Consider the following 20,033-nt stretch of genomic DNA (forward strand, 5'->3'; position numbering starts at 1 on the left):
TGTAGTCAAGTGTCCCTTTATTAATTAAAGAGTCAGAATGACATTTGCATAACAGACAAGCCCAGGTATCTTGTAAAAACATCTTTTTACACAATAAAAAATAAAACTCAGGGTAAAATAGAAAACAAACCTAAATCATCTACATTAGCCGAAACGGGTGACCGAAGAGCCATCAGAAAGACACATCACTTGGAAAAAAGAAGCTCAGTCTTTCTTCTTCAGCTCAGTGTGGAACACCGTGACAGGCAGAGGAAAGTCAAATACAGTAAATATGATTTTACCGTTTAGAAACCCTTTCCAAAACAGAGTAGAACATATATTTCATTAGGGTTTTAAACAAGGACAGTTATAAACTGTAGATTAAATTGAAATCAAAATACATCTGAACTCACTGTTTCAAGCAGGTTGACTGGGGTCTGCTCAGGGTTCCATTTATTAAACATCTGCTGATCAAATTCAATCTGGATTTAAAATATGAACGACATGCTGGCCTTCCTCACAAAGATGAATCTTGCTGCGTTTCACAGCGAAAACGGCTTTTTGACATTTAGCTCAATGCTCATATCATTCTCAAAAAGCACCTGTTTAGAAAAAGAACTACACTGCAACCAATAAAATGCATGCTATTTACATGCTAAGTATTTACACTCAATGTGCAGAAAGCATTTGGTGTGTATTAGTCTATCAGTCAGGGATTCAAAGAGCCCTGAGCAAACCCACAATCCCTATCAGCTGTTCTTCCATCCCATAAAACCTCACTATGGTAAGTATCGATACAAAGCCACAATAATGGCAATACAAACCAGTGACAACATTTTAACATGCAAACCAGCATACTGTCTCACATAATTCAGAAAAAAAGAAAGCTCACAAATCTAAAGTGCCAGAACAAGTGAACAGACATCAAATTGGGATAACACGGGGAAAACCACGACTACTGGATTGAAAACATCTTGTGGCATGTTGGCCGAACCGTCATCTGTACAGACTGTACGTCAGGTTCAAGCGTCCCTCACAACTTCCTGTTTGTCATTTTAATAAATGCAGATAGTCGAGTATATAGTTACTTCAGTTATGACATCAATTTTTACTATTGATTGTGATGGATTGTCAATACATTCCCCTTTCCTCATAAAAATGACATTTGAATTTAATGCCAAGAAATAAAAATGAAATTGGAAGCATTTCTAAAATGAGAGGAATAAAACAATTACATGATTATCAAGAAAAGCAGCAAAAAAACCAACAAAATAAAAGTACAAAGAGGAGCAAAAGATACTAGTTTATCAGTTCAGCCATTGTAATATTTAAATAACACTTTAGATCATAGATCTTTCATGGCAGTGAAAAGAAATTTCTTTCATGTATATCAAAATTCACAAAATGCCCTGCATTTGTAACATTCAAAATACAGATCAGAAATATAGATTTATTTGAAGTCAAAGATGGCGACATCGATAAAATATTTCTTTACCGAAAATGTGAAGGTAAAATGGAATTTAGGTGCATAATGAAAAGTGAAGCTTAATAACCCTTTAAAGGGACTTTTTTTTTCTCTATAAAAAAGTAGTTTGTATCAAACGTCTCCGATAATAAGTGCAGATCTAAGATCATGAAATTCACATTCTACTGACAGAAAGTCTTACAGATTCAGGCCGAGCTTAGATCAGCACTTTCACTCTAAAGATATTTGATAGCCCATATGTTGACACCCGAGAATGTAATGTGAACTGATATTCTATGATGTTTTGATGTAATGTATCAATGAATTAAACCTAACTTCAGATGGCTGATTACCATAAATGACAATTCTTTAAAAAAAAGTTGGTTTAAATTCTAGCAGTATCTTCTAGCTAAATAACCTGACAAGTTTTTCAAAACTGCAGTGGTAAATTAAATATACTGAAATAACAGCACTGGAAAAAATCTACTTGGTTGAAAAAAAACAGCCATCAATAATGCTTTTCAAAACTCTAATCCAACGGCTGATTTAATTACACACTGAGTCATTGATAAGTCATGCAGCTTTTCTGTGCAGGCAGAGAATAAATTTTTGTTCATTTAATAGAAATCAACATTCCTTAGGCTTGTTCAAAAACGGACTTTTCTTATTCCTATGAAGGCGCAAACCTCGAAGAAAACATAAGAAGGAAGACTTTGCAAAATGCAGGGGAAAAGAGAGAAACTGTAAATGAATCTCAAAAACTGAACCACGAAGCAGTTTAAGCACACAACGGAATTTACAGGTTTCTATTTCAAAGCCAAATGATTATACTTGATGAGTTTAACGTTGGCCACTGTGAGTAAAAAATAGAAAAATACAGGAAAATGGTATTTATAAAAAGGTAAACATTCTATTTTGTAACTCCTTTTCTTAAAGCGAAAAACATTGTTCCTGAATCTCAAAACTAACTCCGCCACAGTCGTTGTGTATTTGGTCCATATAAAAAGATTTGAGCAACTCTTTATCTTAGTACCTAAAGGGAAGAAATACAGGGAGTGTCAACTGACATCTGATCATGAAATTAATTGGTTGTGGTATGGTAAACCTCTCATAAAAACAAAAATGAAACTACAGCAAAACTAGTCACTTTCCCTTACCCCTGAGCTAAGTGACGCAAAATATAAATACAAAAAAACACTTTAAGGATATTGAACTGGCTCATTTTAATTAAGACCAGCACTTCATTGGACCCTTGAGCACCTCAAATCTGATCCTGCACGCAGATTCAAGCAGAATCAGATATTTGTCACCGGTGCTTAATGATCATTTAGTCAAATACTGAGTAATACTGTTGTCTGGCATCAAGCCCATGCAATTACTTATATATTTTATAAAGGCATCTACAGTCACAAAGCATGAAAAAACTGTGGGCAGTGATGGACATAGGGAACCAGCAAAATAAACCAATCGTTTAAGTTCCTTATCCATTACATTTCCTTTGCTTGAATTTGTCACCCCATATTTCAAAAACATGCACAGTCAGTATCACTCAATTCAAAACTAAATAAGTGCTTGGCCTTCAAGTATTTACGTTTGAAAAAGTCCCTTTAATTCGCTCTTTAAAAAAATAAACATTCCCCATCCCAAAAAGACAGCTGAAATGCTGAGGAGAAGAGTAAAATAACCACAAAAATGTTACGGATACCAGGAAGTAAACTTTGCAATAATGTGACTCTGACTGCATCTCCTCCGTTCCTCTGGAGAGCGACTGGAGGTTGCGGAAGGAGCTCAGTCGAGTTTCTTCTGAGGAGCGTGGTGGTCGCTCGGGGTGAAATCAGCACAGAAACCGTTGGCCACGGGAGTGGAAGCGTGGGAAGAGAAGCCGCCCCCGAATCCGGCATTGTCAGAGTAGAGGTAATCCTCGGCAAATTCCGGATACTGCTCTGCAAAGTTCCTAAAGCTCTCTGCCACAAGGTGGCATCAGAGGAGTGAGAGTCAGAGCTTGAACCGACCAGATGAAATCACCTCACACAGACATGCATGACTATGCAATTATTAATGATAATCAAATACTGATTATTGAGGTTATTTTCTTGTAAAAATTAAAACAAAACAAGCTGTTACAGCACATACTTCTACATATACAATAGGGATGGGCATTTTCCAATAATAATATATTTGAATATTTGAGCTCATAAAAACAAATATTTGTTTATTTAAATGAAGTTAATAATGACATAATTTATTAAGTTTTTATTTAATCACAATTTCAAATCAAGCTTGTAATGATCATTAAATATTCATAACGCATTAATATTATATCCTATATATAGGTTTCTTTAATGTTGAGAAAAAGAAAAATACATAAAAACACTTGAACCCGCGCAGAACGGTATGATACAAAAAGAACAGACAAAACAGAACAAACAAATCGAAACGTATATTGACAGTCTGTGATATATGGTTATCTTGTTTATTTTGTTTTACCTGTTCCTGACAAAAAAAAAATCAAGCACATAGGTCTATTTTTCTCTGGCTGTACTCTGACTCCCGGTAACAAAACCCAGATCTGACAAGAATATCCAGCTTTATTGTTTATAATTATGATAATAAAAGTAAATGGGCTTAATATCTCAATGCCGTCTGTTAAGATCAAATACGGAGCCAAAGTGCTTGTTTCCCTTTTTATTACGTGACCGTCATCTAAGGAAGATATTTCATGATGATCAGCACCACATATAAATATGATTTTCTTTGTCATTCACGGTCAGTGACTGTCCTAGCTTTGCATTTGCATCAATAAATAAGGTAGGCCTGTTTATTTCAACTAAGGTTAGGAATCACAGCACGTTTTAAAATGAAAAAAAAGCATCCGTGCAGATTCATTGACAGGCTTTAACTTGAAGGCGATGACCCTATTTGAACTTTAGAAGGAAAATTCAGGCTTATAGGTATTAAAAAAAGTTCCCGTCTTATGTTTATTCTTAATTCATTACCAACAGTTGCAGTGAAATGTTTCAAGTTGTCGAAATAAGTATAACTTAATATATTTTTAATGAACGAATATGAATTTACTAAGAACACCCACTCCCAACAAGTTATGGTAATAAATAAATGATTGTTAATTATTTAATATTACGTTGGTATTTTTATACCTAATGCAAGTAATGTTAACAAATTCTGTGGCATAACACAGGATCTGAGCATCCGTGTGTAAACGTAAAATATTTGAACTAGCTTGCGATCTGACTGAACAAAGATTTAGGAACACACAAATGATTTTGTATACTTTCTGTACATTATAAAATCATTATAGATGAAGTGAAGAAGCTTTAAATAAGACGTGACAACTCTAGGGTCTTCTGTAGCGTTAACTTAACCTTGTGGTGATGCAGTTTTATTATTATTAAAAATACGAATATTCAAATAGCATTTTCAATATTCGAATAGTTATGGCGAATCGAATATTCGAACATTCGTGCACATCACTTATGTATAATACACCAAAATATTATTATTCTTACCAAAGGTGATTTTGCCAGAGTCCTCTTCATCTATGGCTCTGAACAGCCGGCCGACTTTGAGGTCTCCCACCCCCAGAGCTGTCCTCAAGATACAGATCAGCTCGTTCTCCGTGATCGCCCCGTCCTCCTCCGCCTCAAACATCTGAAAGCAACAAATACCCAACAAATAAGATTAAACAAAACCCTGTTATTTACCATCAAACTCTGACAGAGGTCATTAAAAGCAGTTTTATTATAGAAAAATGTGAAATGTGGTCATTTTGAGTAGTAACTAGAGCTGCACGATTAATCGTTAAAAGATCCTGATCTCGATTCGAACACCCACACGATCTCAGTGATGAAAATCAACGATTCTCGTGTGTCTATTAACTTACACCTCGGACTAAAATCATAACGCTTCAATATTTGCTGTTCTGCCGCAGAAGTTAAAATGAGTATTATAAGGTATGTAACGACGTCACAAAGTCTTTTCAAAACACACACTATCATTATGTCTGTGTCAAATGATCACAGAAGTACTGGGATTAATGCAGAGAGTTGCCAACTCACACGCATGAGACGCGTTTACAAGCTCCTACTCTGCCCAAATTAATCTCACATCAAATAACAGACCAACATATAAAGTAAATACAGCCTGACAACAAAACTGGTCTTATGAGTGTCAGGATTGTGATGTATTGTTCTTATTATGCTTCACATCTTAACTGGACATGTTTGAAACGAAACTAATGATTGTAGTCTGTAGCGCGGAAATATCCGAGTGCGTGCTTTTATCCGTCATTATGGTAAATCACGTCATCAGAGCGCCTATTACTCTATTACAGTAATAGAGAAGCTGCGCTATTAGAGCTTTTCGTCAAGTTTCCCATCATTTCATGTTTTCGGGTTATTATAAACCGTTTATAGGTGAGAATAATGCGTTGTTATGCTTATCAGTAGTGTCTTTCTGTAAGGACCCCTTCAAGCGGTCTGTAGATATCAGGCAAATGTACGAAATAAAAAGTGTCACCTTATGAATTTGTTTTACTGAGAAACATTTCATATACAAGTTAATTCAATGCACTTATACTTTTTAGGAAGTTAAGCTTTTGCATTTAAAGTAAAAAAATTAAAAACTCTTTAGTTTACTTATGGAATTTGTGGTTAAGCATTTCTCACCATAGTTACTGTAGGTTAACCATGAATTATGTAATAATTTTGAAGCAAAGTCATACATATTACATACCTAAATAAACTATTTTTTTGGTCAGAAACTCTAGTAAATTATGTATTACTTTTTGTCATCATTTAGAATCGTAAAAGAATCGCAATCTCTATTTGAAACAAAAGAATCGGGATCCTCAATTTATCCAGAATCGTGCAGCTCTAGTAGTAACATTTACATTTACGCATTTGGCAGATGCTTTTATACAAAGCCTCTTACATTGCGTTATCCTATACATTTATACATGGGTATGTGCAATCCCCTGGAATCGAACCCACAACCTTGCATTGTTAACGCAATGCTCTTACCACTGAGCTACAGGAAAGAGTATTTTGTACAAGTATTTTGAGTATTTTGGTTTTGGAACAGGAGGATTGGAATATAAATTTTATAAATGCTCGAAAATCGTCTTTTGTCTTGTAGATCGATCTATTATTAACACACAAGGGAAAACCCTCATGATTAATTTTGGCTAAATCTCACACACCTTGAAAGCCAACTTTATGGTCTCCATTGTTTTCGCTGGCCTGCACACCACAGAGAAGGCGATCACAAATTCTCTGATGTCTATAGAGCCATCTTCATCCTGCTCAGTTAAAATAAAGAAAAGACATGTTTACATCTGTAAAATACAGCGGGGAAAATAAGCATTTGACAAATTTTTATCAGTAAGGGGATTTCTAAGTAGGCTATTGGCACAACATTTCCACCAGATGTAGCCATCAAGCCAAATATTGAATTCATACAAAGAAATCAGAACATTTAAGTATACAAGTTCAGTCATAATAAATAAAGTGAAATGACACAGGGAATAAGTATTGAACACATGAAGGTAACAAGGTGCAAAATGGCATAGAAAGCCAGGAGATCACCTGAAATCTGTCAGTATTGAGAGAGAAACCCTGCCCCCTATCAGTACTAATTGATATCAGCTGCTTTAGTCCTAATTGATGGCCTATAAAGGCTTCTCATTACCTAGGAGGCACACAGGAAAGACATAATGATGGGTAAAAGCAAAGAACTCTCTGTAGATCTTTGTGATCTTATTGTTGAAAAGCATTTAGATGGGAATGGTTATAGGTGCATTTCCAGAATGCTGAATGTTCCTGTGAGCACTGTGGGGGCCATTATCCGGAAATGGAAAGAGCATCAGTTCACCATAAACCGGCCACGATCAGGTGCTCCACGTAAGATCCCTGTCCGAGGAGTCCAAAGAATAATCAGCAGAGTTCTCTAAGAGCCAAGAACCACTTGGGCAGAACTTCAGGAAGACCTTGCATCAGCAGGTACTGTTGTTTCAAAGAAAACTATAAGCAATGCACTGAACCGCCATGGCATCCATGCACGCTCACCACGCAAGACTCCATTGCTGAACAAAAAGCATGTTGAGGATCGGTTAAAGTTTGCGAAAGAGCATTTTGAGAAGCCTGTGGATTATTGGGAGACTATAGTATGGTCAGTCATTCTACACACCATGTTTGGAGAAGAAATGGCACTGCCCACCACCCCAAGAACACCATACCAACAATTAGGTTTGGGGTGGAAGCATCATGATTTGGGGCTGCTTTTCAGCAAGGGGTACTGGCAGGCTTGATATTATTGATGAATGGAGAAATGTACCAGGACATTCTGGATAAAAATCTGCTGCCATCTACCAGAAAGCTGAAAATGAAAAGAGGGTGGACATTTCAGCAAGACAATGATCCCAAACACAAAGCCAAGGACACAATGAAGTTGTTTCAAAGAAAGAAAATCAATCTGCTTGAATGGCCCAGTAAATCACCTGAGCTAAATCCCATAGAAAATCTATGGAGAGAACTGAAGATCAAAGTTCATCAAAGAGGCCCAAGGAACCTTCAAGATTTAAAGACCATTTGTGTGGAAGAATGGGCCAGAATCACTCCTGAGAAATGCAGACGACTGGTCTCTCTCCATACAAGAGGTGTCTAGAAACTGTACTAACCAACAAAGGCTTTTCTACAAAGTATTAAATAAAGTGTCTTCAATACTTATTCCCTTTGTCATTTCCCTTTATTTATTATGACTGAACTTGTATACCTTAATGTTCTGATTTCTTTGTATGAATTCAATATTTGGCTTGATGGCTACATCTGGTGGAAATTTTGTGTCAAAAGCCCACTTAGAAATCCCCTTACTGATAAAAATGCTGATGTGTCAAATACTTATTTCCCCCGCTGTATGTAGTAGGATATACATCTCAAGTAAATCTGATACATATTAAGGAAAATCTGAATCTAATATTTCATGCAAATTATGATGTAATGATGTCATCTCAAAATCCGAGAGTGACAACAAGATTCACCTCATCGAAGAGAGCGAACATGTCTCTGAGAACATCCGACACAGGAAGGTCCAGGAACTGGGTAAAGTCTTCTAGACTCAACCGTTCCCCCTGGAGCTTACAAGCTCTCGTCCCATATTCCTGCAGGAGCTTCGTTGATTTCTCACGTTTGAACCTGAGATTTACACACAATAACACAAAAGGGAAAAACACATTATGTCATTAAATAAATAATATTGAACTGAAACTAGGGATGCTCATTTCGGTCAATTTCCCTAACTGAGAACCAACACTTGTTATGCGATTCCAAACATTAACCGTTAACTGATTTTAATATTAAACTGGAATTAAATAAAATCTCTATATGCTGCTGTTTGCATGTTAAAGGGGTCATTAGGCATGAATACGTGTTTTTCTGTGTCATTGGTATGTCATAAGTTGCCATGCATGTACTAGACACATAAAATGCAAGTGTCAGAACAAAATATGCATTCTATCTAAAAGCGAATCCTCACCCAGACCTGCCTCTTGTAACCACAACGCCACAAATCTACATCAGTTTGTGATATGAGTTGACTAAGACCGCCTAAATGGATATGGAAGTTTAGCAGTGTCATATTACTCCTTTAAAATAAATCTGTGACAGAAATGTTGTATTGTAGCTGTGTCTTATTTCGAAGGCGTCCTCCGGATCTGGAGGACGCTTTCGAAATGAGACACAAATACGGTTGACGAGGGTCTGTGACACGTTAAAAATAAAAACATTTCTTTCACAGATTTATTTCAATATGCAAACAGCAGCATAGCGAATAGGTAAACAACAGCACATGCATTCACATATTATCATATTTTTACAAACCTGTGCATTTTGGACAATGGAGAAAAACTAAAGTAATATAAATTCAAAGCATAAAATAAACAGGCAAGAAAATAACTTAAATAATTAAAAATGTATGACAAAATGAAAACAAAAGAACCTGCAAAGTTTATATTCATCAAATAAAAATTGCTGGCCTATACTTCAATCCAAAGCTTGGCTAGTTTTTATTTAATAAAGTAACACGTTTACGTGTCGTGGGGACACACTGAAGCCTGTTGACAGTTACATAGACCCGCTGCAAAAAAACACCCTTTGAGATGGCACAGATGTCCCGGGAATGCAGAGATATCGCCTCGGGAAGCTCGTTTCATTTGCTTTCCACCAGCTAGGATTAATAACCAAAGAGGGCATAAATGTGTTCTAGCTTAGCAGATATAAATCCGATCTGCTATACCTACTCAAAATACTAAAATTATTTATTACTTATTTATATAACGCATTCATATTTTCATACATCACGTCTTAAAGAAGGCAGAGAAACCACTGGTCGCACCATTTTCTCCTTCTTTCCAAAACGCAGGGGTGCCCGATGCTAAGCATCCATGAGATAAGTTTACGTAAAGGATAGATTGCTTGCTACACTTGTCCTGTTTTGTCATGTTGTTTGAGATTATGAAATGACATTTCATGAAGTGTTTAATGTTGCCATGAAGGATTTCCTATTTTTCAAACCAATGGTGGATGGTGTGAGCTACGCAACCTGTTGTTGACAGTGGACATATTTACACTGCACCGTTACCTACAGAGAGATTTTATGAGTCTGTTGAATAAGGCATCAGAAAGGCATCAGAACATCTCACATTCTGATAATGACTGTGGTGTTATGCAATTAGACTCACCCTAGTCTCCGGACCAGTTTGGCAAACTCCAGCAAACACGTGTCCACTGGCAGCCTGATCTGACCCTCGGCCATGGCCAACTGACAGTCTTCAAACGAGTAGTCTGTCACAGGGACCTGCAGGGCCCTTTACACAACAGACCATCAACTTAAGACACTTCAATCTCGCTCTCATTTTTTGCAATTATACAGCAAGGACATTAAGAAATGTTTCTATCATGTTTTTTAACTATAATGCATAACAGCATTAGGTAAAACAACAACATAATGGTAAATCTTATTGGAATTTCACTGTTGAGATTGATAGATTTTAGGGACTGAGTTTCTTAAAAGCATCCTGTGTGCGTGTATTATGAGAGAGATGATGAAATACTGTGCAAACATACATTTGATATTGTATAATTCTTAACCACACGCATTATTTTTCTGCATTTATCTGCATTATTTTTATTAATCGTAAATAGACTAATATGTATTTGTATGGTCAAGATAAATGGGAATTAAATTGTATTAGAATAATGACTGTAAAACTATTTCTATAGACAAATACAGTCAGGTCCATAGATATTGGGACATCGACACAATTCTAACATTTTGGGCTCTATACAACACCACAAGTGGGAGGCACATATGCAAACTGTTGTAGTTCCTACACCATTCACCTGATTTGGATGTAAATACCCTCAAATTAAAGCTGCAGTTAAGGCACATCTTGTTCATTTCATTTGAAATCCATTGTGGTGGTGTATAGAGCCAAATATGTTAGAATTGTGTCGATGTTCGATATTTATGGACCTGACAGTATATAGCGGAAACAAACCAAAAAGCATTAGTAGTTTTAATGTACAAGTAAAATGGTTTTCTACTGATATTTCAATACACTACTGTATACATATACACTATTTTTATTGTTTCCTCATTTGAGCAATGAGAATCTCAAATTATGCATTACAATAGAAGTAGACCAATACAAATATTTTATTAATAAATACTATGAAAAACAAATTGCAGCACAGAACATTTTCTTTTTTTTATTCTCAGGGCTACAAATTGTAATCATGAAAATCATACTTAAATATACAAGTATTCAATATTTTTTATTTTTTATACTTATAAAAAGATAAAAACATTGAGAGAAAACATTGCTTGAATTTCTACCCGAACTTACTTTGCCATCAGGCAGCGCACATTGTGGGCGAAGAGCGCAGGATTCTTTTTCTCCTCCTTTGAGGGCGTGTAGATGGGCAGATACTGAGAGAAACAGACAAACCAAGTCAGTGCTTCTCTTTACACTCTCTTGACCTCAGCGAGTCATCACACCGGAGCCTTTTAATACCACGTCTATGTGAATCAAGGTCAAGCTGCTCCTAGACTCTCAAATGAAGCCAAAACAAACCTGCAGCACTTCTACAATTTCTTTTCTGTCTCTGCACGCGACACTCACAGCACAGTGTAGGCCAAGTGGAGCTCTCAAAGATCTTCAAGCGAGCGGGTAAATGAGGTCACGGTCTGATGCTCCACCGAGCGTTCGGTTCCATGTGATGCGAGTTCAATAATGAGAATTGCAGGATTTATACGCGGCACCTCGTCCCTCTTTACCGCTCATAATTAAACTCTGTTAATGGCTTCTTAATGAAACGATTGTGTCTGGAGAATTTGCAGGACTCGCTTTTCGCTTGCGGGTGTGAAAAAGCCGTAGCCATCTGTACGGATACCCTTCCAAAATACAAGCGTAACCATTAACTAAAAACAAAAATGCAAAGAATAGAACTGACAGGAGTTAAGGTTTACACCGGGATCTCGCCAAACGCAACACAAAAGCAATCTGTCTGCCGTGATGCGACAATCACTCATGAATCAAAATGATGCGTTCTGCTAGACTTATTAATGACATCCTCCATCTCTACTTAGTTAGATTTACAGGAACAAATGCTAATACAGTTTAAGTTTAGAGAAAGCTCATCTTTTGGTTATTATTAGTACAATTCTAAAGTGTTTCCCATGCAAAAGAGAGCGGGAATAGAGAGAGAGAGACTCACCTCAATCACAAAGTCATTGTGAAATTGGCACAGAGTCAACCAGAGGATCTTAAATCTGCAAGAACAAATTTACACCTTGTGTTCAAATGTGTCCATCTTTCCCTTTCTGATGTCAAAAATGAATAAGTAATTGAGAATCTTTCATGAATATTGCATGCAAGGCAAGTGCTTACACCACAATGCTTTCGAATCGTGAAAGTTAATTATAAAGGGAAACAAGCCAGCAAACACAAGCTACGAGTTGTTTACTTTAAGATCCGCCTTTCAAAGATTTTTGTATTGCATGTGCATGATACAACTGAATAATGTAGTACTCACGCGCCAGGCCCCTGCCATGTCCAGGTGATAGAGTCCTGCAACAAAAAAACACTAAATTAATCCATGGAAACTTATACAACACATCTCGGTAGTCGAATGTGTGATATTGCTAAGAAAAACTAAACAACATGAAAACCAGAGAAATGAAATCCAGCAAAAAGCTTTCCTGAAGCTCAGTGGTAAGCGCATGGCGCTAGCAACGCCAAGGTCATGGGTTCGGACCCAGGGATTGAGTATACTCAGAAATATATTTATAATATAATTGAATGTAAGTCGCTTTGGATAAAAGTGTCTGGAAAATTTGAAAATGTAATGTAAACCCAAACAAGTTTGTTTGAAAGGAACAGTACACCCAAAATTACCTTTAGCATTCTAACCCCATATAACATTTTGTTTTGTTTTTACAGAACAAATAAAATCACATGGGTTCGGAATAACTACATTTTTATGTGTAGAAACACATAAAAAAAAAAAAAAAAAACACATCAACTGTCATGTCTTACCAGTTGGTTGGGGTAGCGGATCACTACAGGCTGTACTGGTACTGCTGGAATGAACGCACCTGCAACACATTGACAAATAAATAACTTAAAGTCATTCAACAAATGTTGTACTGCACACTTATGTTCTTCGTCCGTATGTGTTACAAGTTAAATCCTTACATCCATGAGTTTTACATTTCATGACAACTGAGAACTGATAGCACCAAATAGCAATGCTGTTTTCCTTTTTGCCATAAATCATTATGATTAGTCAGCCTTTATGTCTGTGACTTGATTTAAGCATTATATAACCAATAAAACATATAAAAAGTGCATGTTAACTTTGACAACACAGTATTTTTTTGGACATCCAAGTTTCCAGAAGAACAGCGACAATACACATATTATATATGTCAATGATAGTAGATGGCAATAAATGCAATATTTTTATGTAGTTTAACATTAAAATTACACACTATTACTTTGGAGCAGATAAAACAGCCAAGAGCAATGTCAGCGACTACAAGTGATTCTTTTAGGCTCCCATTAGTGGTAAAAACTTTATTGGAGTGCTTAAAATCTAAAGATCTTATTTTGTTTTACCACAAAAATTGTATCATCGGTCTAAAGGTTCTATGTTTACTTATATGTTTTGTTGTTGTTGGTGTATTTTACATTAAGAATAAAAAACATTCCTCAGGCATGTGATCAGACAAGGATAAAAAAAGCAGGAAGGCAACTGTTTGCCAAAAATATATATTTTTCACTTAGCAACACAAAAGTTAACTACTATAATTACCAATTCTGACTGTCAATTTTGGTATTATCAGTTCAAATGTTTATTAGTTTAATAGTCACCTAAACAATTTTTAATAAAATAGGTTGATGCTTTGTGCAAATACCTTATGCTTATGTCAAATAAGATGGCATTAAAAATGGTTCCCCTTGAATGGTTTATATATTTGATTTTATTTTAATCAGCAATACTTCATTTAACAAAGATTTTACACAAAAAGTAAAAAATACTGTAGCCTCAAGAGACTTCCAAACAAAGCCACTAGATGGTGCATCTGCGTTATCCATACAAGGTTCATCCGCATGAATTTAGTTAATTTAAGTGTAGGCTATGCATTCAGTTGAGACTTCAACGCATTTATATTATATAGTGACTACATCGGCCATTTGTATAGTTTCAAACCATTCAATTGCAGAATGGCCTATCTTAGTCTCTGTGTAAAGATAATGTTATAATGCTAAAACATATCATATAGACGTCTAAACTTTCAGACTTGGGATTTTCTGTATACGTTACAAAATGCTGTTCAGTTCACCTCCTTATTTAAAAATGAGTCCTTTTTTGAGTACCAAAACAGCTGTTTGGCGTCTATTTTTCACGGACTCTCTGAATACACAAAGTACAATATTAAAATAAATCAAATTTATGCAGTTACGGGGATGTTCCCTTTGAGGTCCAAAAATAGGTAAATCTGTATTTATACTGAAATATCACATCCCTGATTCCTTTTATTCAAAGAAAAGAAAAGCTGTAGGTACATAACTTTAAAGATCAAAATAAGTGCCACAGATGCTGAATGTTACTGACAAATATACAACAAAATGTTCGGTTTAAAGTAATAGTTCACTTCAAAATAAGCCCCCATTGACTTTCCATATTTTTTATACAAACTATGTAAAGTCTACGGGGCCTAATTTTGAAGCGAACTACTCATTTAAACTCCAACACCAGTGTTGTCACAAGTTTATTAGTCTGTCAGAAAAAAACCTAATCGGCACATTCCTCATGTGTATAGGTCTGGACGTCAGTTTGAATACAATGTCCATTTCACAATAGATAAAGAAAAAACTGTGTGCACTGATGAAATATAATATAACTATTCGGGGCTTCCTTAACTAGTGGATTTTGAAATATGTTGATTAGTGCATTAAGCAGCAAGTGGATGAAGACATACAAACCTGGTTTGAAAGTGATCAGACAGGATCTATTTGTGCATGTCCCCTCTGGGAATATCATTATCTAGAAAGCAGAGAATGATCAGGCTAATGAGTTTTCAATCGGTTCACAATATCTAATTATTTCTCCACACCATAGAGTGTAAAATCTTTAAATGTTAATATTACAAAGAGCAAACACAGTAAAGGGAATTAACAGTAGGAAGTAATGTGAAAAAAATGAGAATCTACTCTTCATTTAATAAAACGCTTGCTGTAAAGTTTCAAAGAGATCTGACTCAAAGAAAGCATAGAAAATAATGCAGATCTCCAAAAAATATGTCAGCTACAATCTGTAAGGTGTGACGGTACCTGAGGCCACTCTCCTCCGGACTGAGCCCTTCTCTTAATCTCCTCCACCGTCTTTCTTCTGGAGTCTTGATCCGAGCGGGACACAAATACCGGTCGGATGTATTTGATTAGAGCTGGAGAACATAAACATGATTATCATGACATAAGGTCACACAATATTGTAAAAAAGCATTTGTCTTGTGTGTGTGTGTGTGTGTGTTGGTTTACAAAAAAGATTTGTAGGTGTCAAGTTATTTTTAGTCTCCAGAATTTAATGAGATTCTTGATTGCATGAGCTGACTCAATGTCACATGGAGGACATTATAAAATGAAAAGCTATTACAGGAAACAAATGCTAGCTTTTTTGAATGCCTGTTCAGGAAAGGGGTGGGTAAAGTTAGCAATGAAAAAGTACTGAAAACTTAATATACAAAAAAGGAAACCTTAAATAACTTTTATTTGATGATTTACCACCTATTTGGTGTTTGTTTACTAAAAGTGATAGTTTCAGAAAATAAAGTGCGGACTGATGTTAAGAGAGTTATTAAGAGATAAAGTGCAGGATTGATTATTGATAGAGTTATAAGAGCTTTGATAAAAAAAGAAAGGTAAAAAGCAGATATAAGCAATACAAACGTAATCCCCGCGGCTCCTAATTATTAAATATCACCTGTAAACTACAGTTCTGCGACTGAAACTTCGGACAGATATCAATTGCACCCAAGGGCCTCACTCACTTAGAAGGGCAGAGTTCTAGAAGTGGAAATTCGAAAGGGAGGTTACTAAAAGTCTCTCATAATGTAGCCGTTTCCATCACACGGGTGACCTGAATAATAAATATCAACGCATGTTTCTCTTTGACAGACACTTTGCAGTCGTCCCTTTCAGCACGGAGGCAAACATGGCGTTTAGAATGCGATTCTTGTCGGCTCAAGGACCAAAAAAAGACGAGGCGGTTAGCTGTTATCTTGATTCTGGTTGGCCAAACGAATCTAGATGCTTGACCAAAGACATTTCAGTCACTCGAGAGTAGATGCCCAAGACCCGCCCTCCAACAGAAAAAAACCCTCTTTGGGTTTAGACGATTCAAATAAATTACCTATTTTCGATTCAAAACACAAATTTCGCCGAAAAGCGACTAGTTTGCAGGTATGACAAAAACATTAATGTTACGTGCAATTAATCGAGATTAATCACAGAAAAAAATGTGTGATAAATCAGACTAATTTCTTTAATCGAATGACAACACTACCCTCTTGTCATTTTAAACCTGTATGACTTTCTAACTTCTGCAGAACACAGTAGAGGATATTTTGACGAACGTTGATAAACTAAAAATTGGCGGTACGCATTCACTTCTATCTAAATATACTATGAAATGTCTGATCACCAGCTGCTAAAGTTTGCAAGTCAACACAGTTCATCGATAGGAGAGCACCAGCACCATTTGAATGGATAAGTGACAAGAGAATGTTTGTTTTATTATTAACTTATTCCGATACATCACGACATTCGGCTGACGATGCTTCCTCTTTCACTTCTCTTCATTCGCTGCTGAGTTTGGTTACACTGATGGATTTCAGACCCTTCAAATCTGTCTGTCCTTCAAACCTTGTCATTCTGAACATCCAATCATTCTGCTATAGGGAAGAGAGCATGTGCTGGAGGCTGGAATGAGTTCACAATCCCTTGGGTTCAATTCATCAGCACATCCTTCAGAGCTCTGGAGGTGTATGGGGGTAGGGCTGATGATTTAGATGAAGCCCGATGTGGTTATAGATCACAGCAGAGCAGGAGAGAAGTGATGGACACTGGTCGACACTATATGGGGAATGAACTCTAGCGTGCAGCTCAACACATACCTGGTTGATCATGGACTAGATAACTTAGAAATTCAGTTATTGAGTTATCATTTACCTATTTAAAGAACATGCAATTGGGTGAATTCAATAGATAGGCTCACTTTAAAGCGGAATAAAGCTGGACATTCATCAAATTATCTTCTTGCATTCAAAGGAAAAATTACAACAAAAGAAAGAAAGATAGAAAAGTCATACGGGTGTGAATAGGAGGAGCGTTTATGCGAGTTAATGGTGACATTTGTTTTTGTGGGAACTATTTGACTTAAAATTAGCAAACACTTGGTTCTGCATTTTACTGAGCTTGAATTTTCACCACAACCATTGCACGTTTCGTAAAGTGAAACTCTAACAGTTGTGGTTGCTGTCCAAAACGCTGTAGTGTGTACATGACAATTTGAGCACAACTTAATTTTACACAATATAATAACCCATGTGCCCTAAACCTTGCAGGCTGTCTAGAGGGCAGCCAATCAAACTGCACCTGGTCATTATTGATCTTACTGTTTTTATGTGCATTAGACAGCCGGTATGTCAAAAAAAAGAGGGGCGGGCAGCACATGCTCAAGACCTTTTTTTCAAGTGCATATAGCAACAACAGTCCAGAATCACAAGCGCAACATTTCTAGATCTTCACGTTCTGTGCTGTCAGGTAAGCACACATCCTACCGCCTGTCAACAGCCTAATAGCCCTGCTGTTGAAATGCAGAACACAGAAAAACCACAACTGCTTTCCTAAATGTCTTTATCCCCAGGGAACCTCGAATGAGCGAGTACATTTGCAAGTATTTGTGGCATAATTGGATGCATTTTCAGAGAGAAAGACACCCAGGCAGCAGAGATTATGCAGTTTGCACTGGTGCATCTCACATGCAATCCATCATTGACAGCTCAATTCTTTTTTTATTTGTCTGCTGGGTCCCACAGGGCCATCAACACTGGCCCCTAATGTCATTAGAGAACCAGCCTGCTGACTAACTATTGATTTGCAATCTGCACAGATAAGACGATTACACTGTTGAAGTTAGCTGAGCACAGGTTACTATTTATAGTCTTTTTATAACGGCGGTTTCGAAAACGGAAGCATTGTCATAAGGAGGAAACACAAAGTTTATGACCTGTACTGCAGTGTATTTCATGATTAAATCCGAAACCCAATTGCCATTAAGTATGGATATTTTAAATAGATTTATTTGAAAAAGCGAGACGGCAAAAAGGAATGAATGAACAAAATGCAAACAAACGTCAAAAGAAAAACTTACTTCCCCAGACAGGGATGTCTTTGCTCTCAGCTTTCATCACGATGGACGCCATCGTCATGGTGACGGGAATGGCGTCGAAATATGACGAGTGTGGGGCGAGGGTGAGGATGGGAGCCTCTGCTGGCAGAGCCTGTCTGCCTTTAATGCTGATCCAGTGAAATCCACCCGCAAACCACATGACCCGCATGATGGTCCTCAACACCAGGTCCACTACCCTGCAGAAGAAGGCTGGGTTAGAGATCAGCTCATATATGTAGGCTGCAGGTTTTGGATTCAGAATCGATTAATTGTTAAATTAGGTTTGTTTGTTTAGTGTGAAAGAAAGAATCGCACAATTGTTTCTTTGAAAGTAGACGGAGAACCAATTTTCAGGGGTCTCGATCCACATACTTGAGGCACACCAATGTTTGAATAGCAGTGTTTACACTTAATCAAATGAACAACACTAATAGAGCAAGCACATGAGTTCACTTTAATCGGATCGAACCTGCAAAGTGTGAACAAATCATTAAACTAAAGAAAAATCCTTTTTGAGAACAATTTAGTCAAGTTTAATCTCAAATCGAAATAACCAACTGCTCATTTTATTAGGGGTCATGTGAGGTTATGAGTAGTTATTAACATTACTGAACATTGTATAAAAGAGTGTTTAATTGGAAGGCTGACTTAAGATACTTTATGTTTCCCAAAGGGAATCTTGCAAAGGCCATTGGAAAGACTGCAGCAGCATGCATGTGCTTCATCAAGACTCTGTGTCATCAGAACGATGTGACTGTCTATTCTCCAGTGCGAGTCATATCACAGTTTCTGCATTAGACAATCAAGCACAGACTGCAAAATCACTAATCTCACCTCTGGCTCAATGCACATAAGACTACTTGTTTATAGACCAAGTTTTATCTAATACAGTGCCTTCCAAAAGTGTTCCCCCCCCTTGATTTTATTTACATTTTGTTATGATGCCTTCCTTATCTTAAACTACTTTATCTAAATAAAAAAATATATTCACCTACACTCCATGCAAAATAATGACAAAACAAAAAAAAATTTCAAGACACAGATCTGGGGAAATTGAAGTATTGAATGTTCACAGAAGCATCTAGCCCCCATTAATCCTTAATGAAGGAGGTTTGGAACCCTAGATCTCTTACTTGAGCTGACCTCCTGCCCAAACTTAGCCATCGATGGAGAAGGGTCTTGGTTAGAGTGGTGACCAAGAAGCTGATGATTACTCTGGTTGAGCTCCATGATCACATAGGGAGATGGGAGAAACTTACAGAAGGACAAACATCACTGTAACACTCCACCAATCTAAGTGGCCATACTCAAGCCTTTGCTCAGTGAAGACGCATGAAAACTTGACATGCAAAAACATACTTCAACAAATCTTTCAGAAACAAGATTCTCTGTTCTTCATCATGTACAGGTGTTGAGGAGTGCCTGGTTTTCTCCAGACAATACCATCTCAACAGTAAAGTGTGTTGGAAATAGCATCAATATGTGGGGGTGTTTTAAGCTGCAGGGACTGGGGCATTTGTCAGAGTAGAAGAAAAGCTCAACGGAACAAAATACAGAGATAA

General features: G+C 36.8%; 1 protein-coding gene across 1 annotated transcript in view; it reads right to left on the reverse strand.

The window, feature by feature from the left end:
- LOC130433012 (lysophosphatidylcholine acyltransferase 1) overlaps nt 1-20,033 on the reverse strand; it is a 36,038-nt gene continuing 16,005 nt past the window's right edge. Inside the window, exons 3-14 of the mRNA XM_056762647.1 lie at nt 18,454-18,668; nt 15,354-15,466; nt 15,006-15,066; nt 13,053-13,111; nt 12,550-12,584; nt 12,232-12,286; nt 11,361-11,443; nt 10,194-10,319; nt 8,496-8,649; nt 6,660-6,758; nt 4,969-5,110; nt 1-3,408 (exon numbers count right to left, since the gene is read on the reverse strand). Coding sequence (XP_056618625.1) covers nt 3,233-3,408; nt 4,969-5,110; nt 6,660-6,758; nt 8,496-8,649; nt 10,194-10,319; nt 11,361-11,443; nt 12,232-12,286; nt 12,550-12,584; nt 13,053-13,111; nt 15,006-15,066; nt 15,354-15,466; nt 18,454-18,668 — 1,318 coding nt within the window. The 3' untranslated portion in view covers nt 1-3,232. The remainder of the gene's footprint in view (nt 3,409-4,968; nt 5,111-6,659; nt 6,759-8,495; nt 8,650-10,193; nt 10,320-11,360; nt 11,444-12,231; nt 12,287-12,549; nt 12,585-13,052; nt 13,112-15,005; nt 15,067-15,353; nt 15,467-18,453; nt 18,669-20,033) is intronic.

Source organism: Triplophysa dalaica, chromosome 12 (assembly GCF_015846415.1).
Source record: "Triplophysa dalaica isolate WHDGS20190420 chromosome 12, ASM1584641v1, whole genome shotgun sequence".
NCBI lineage: Eukaryota > Metazoa > Chordata > Actinopteri > Cypriniformes > Nemacheilidae > Triplophysa > Triplophysa dalaica.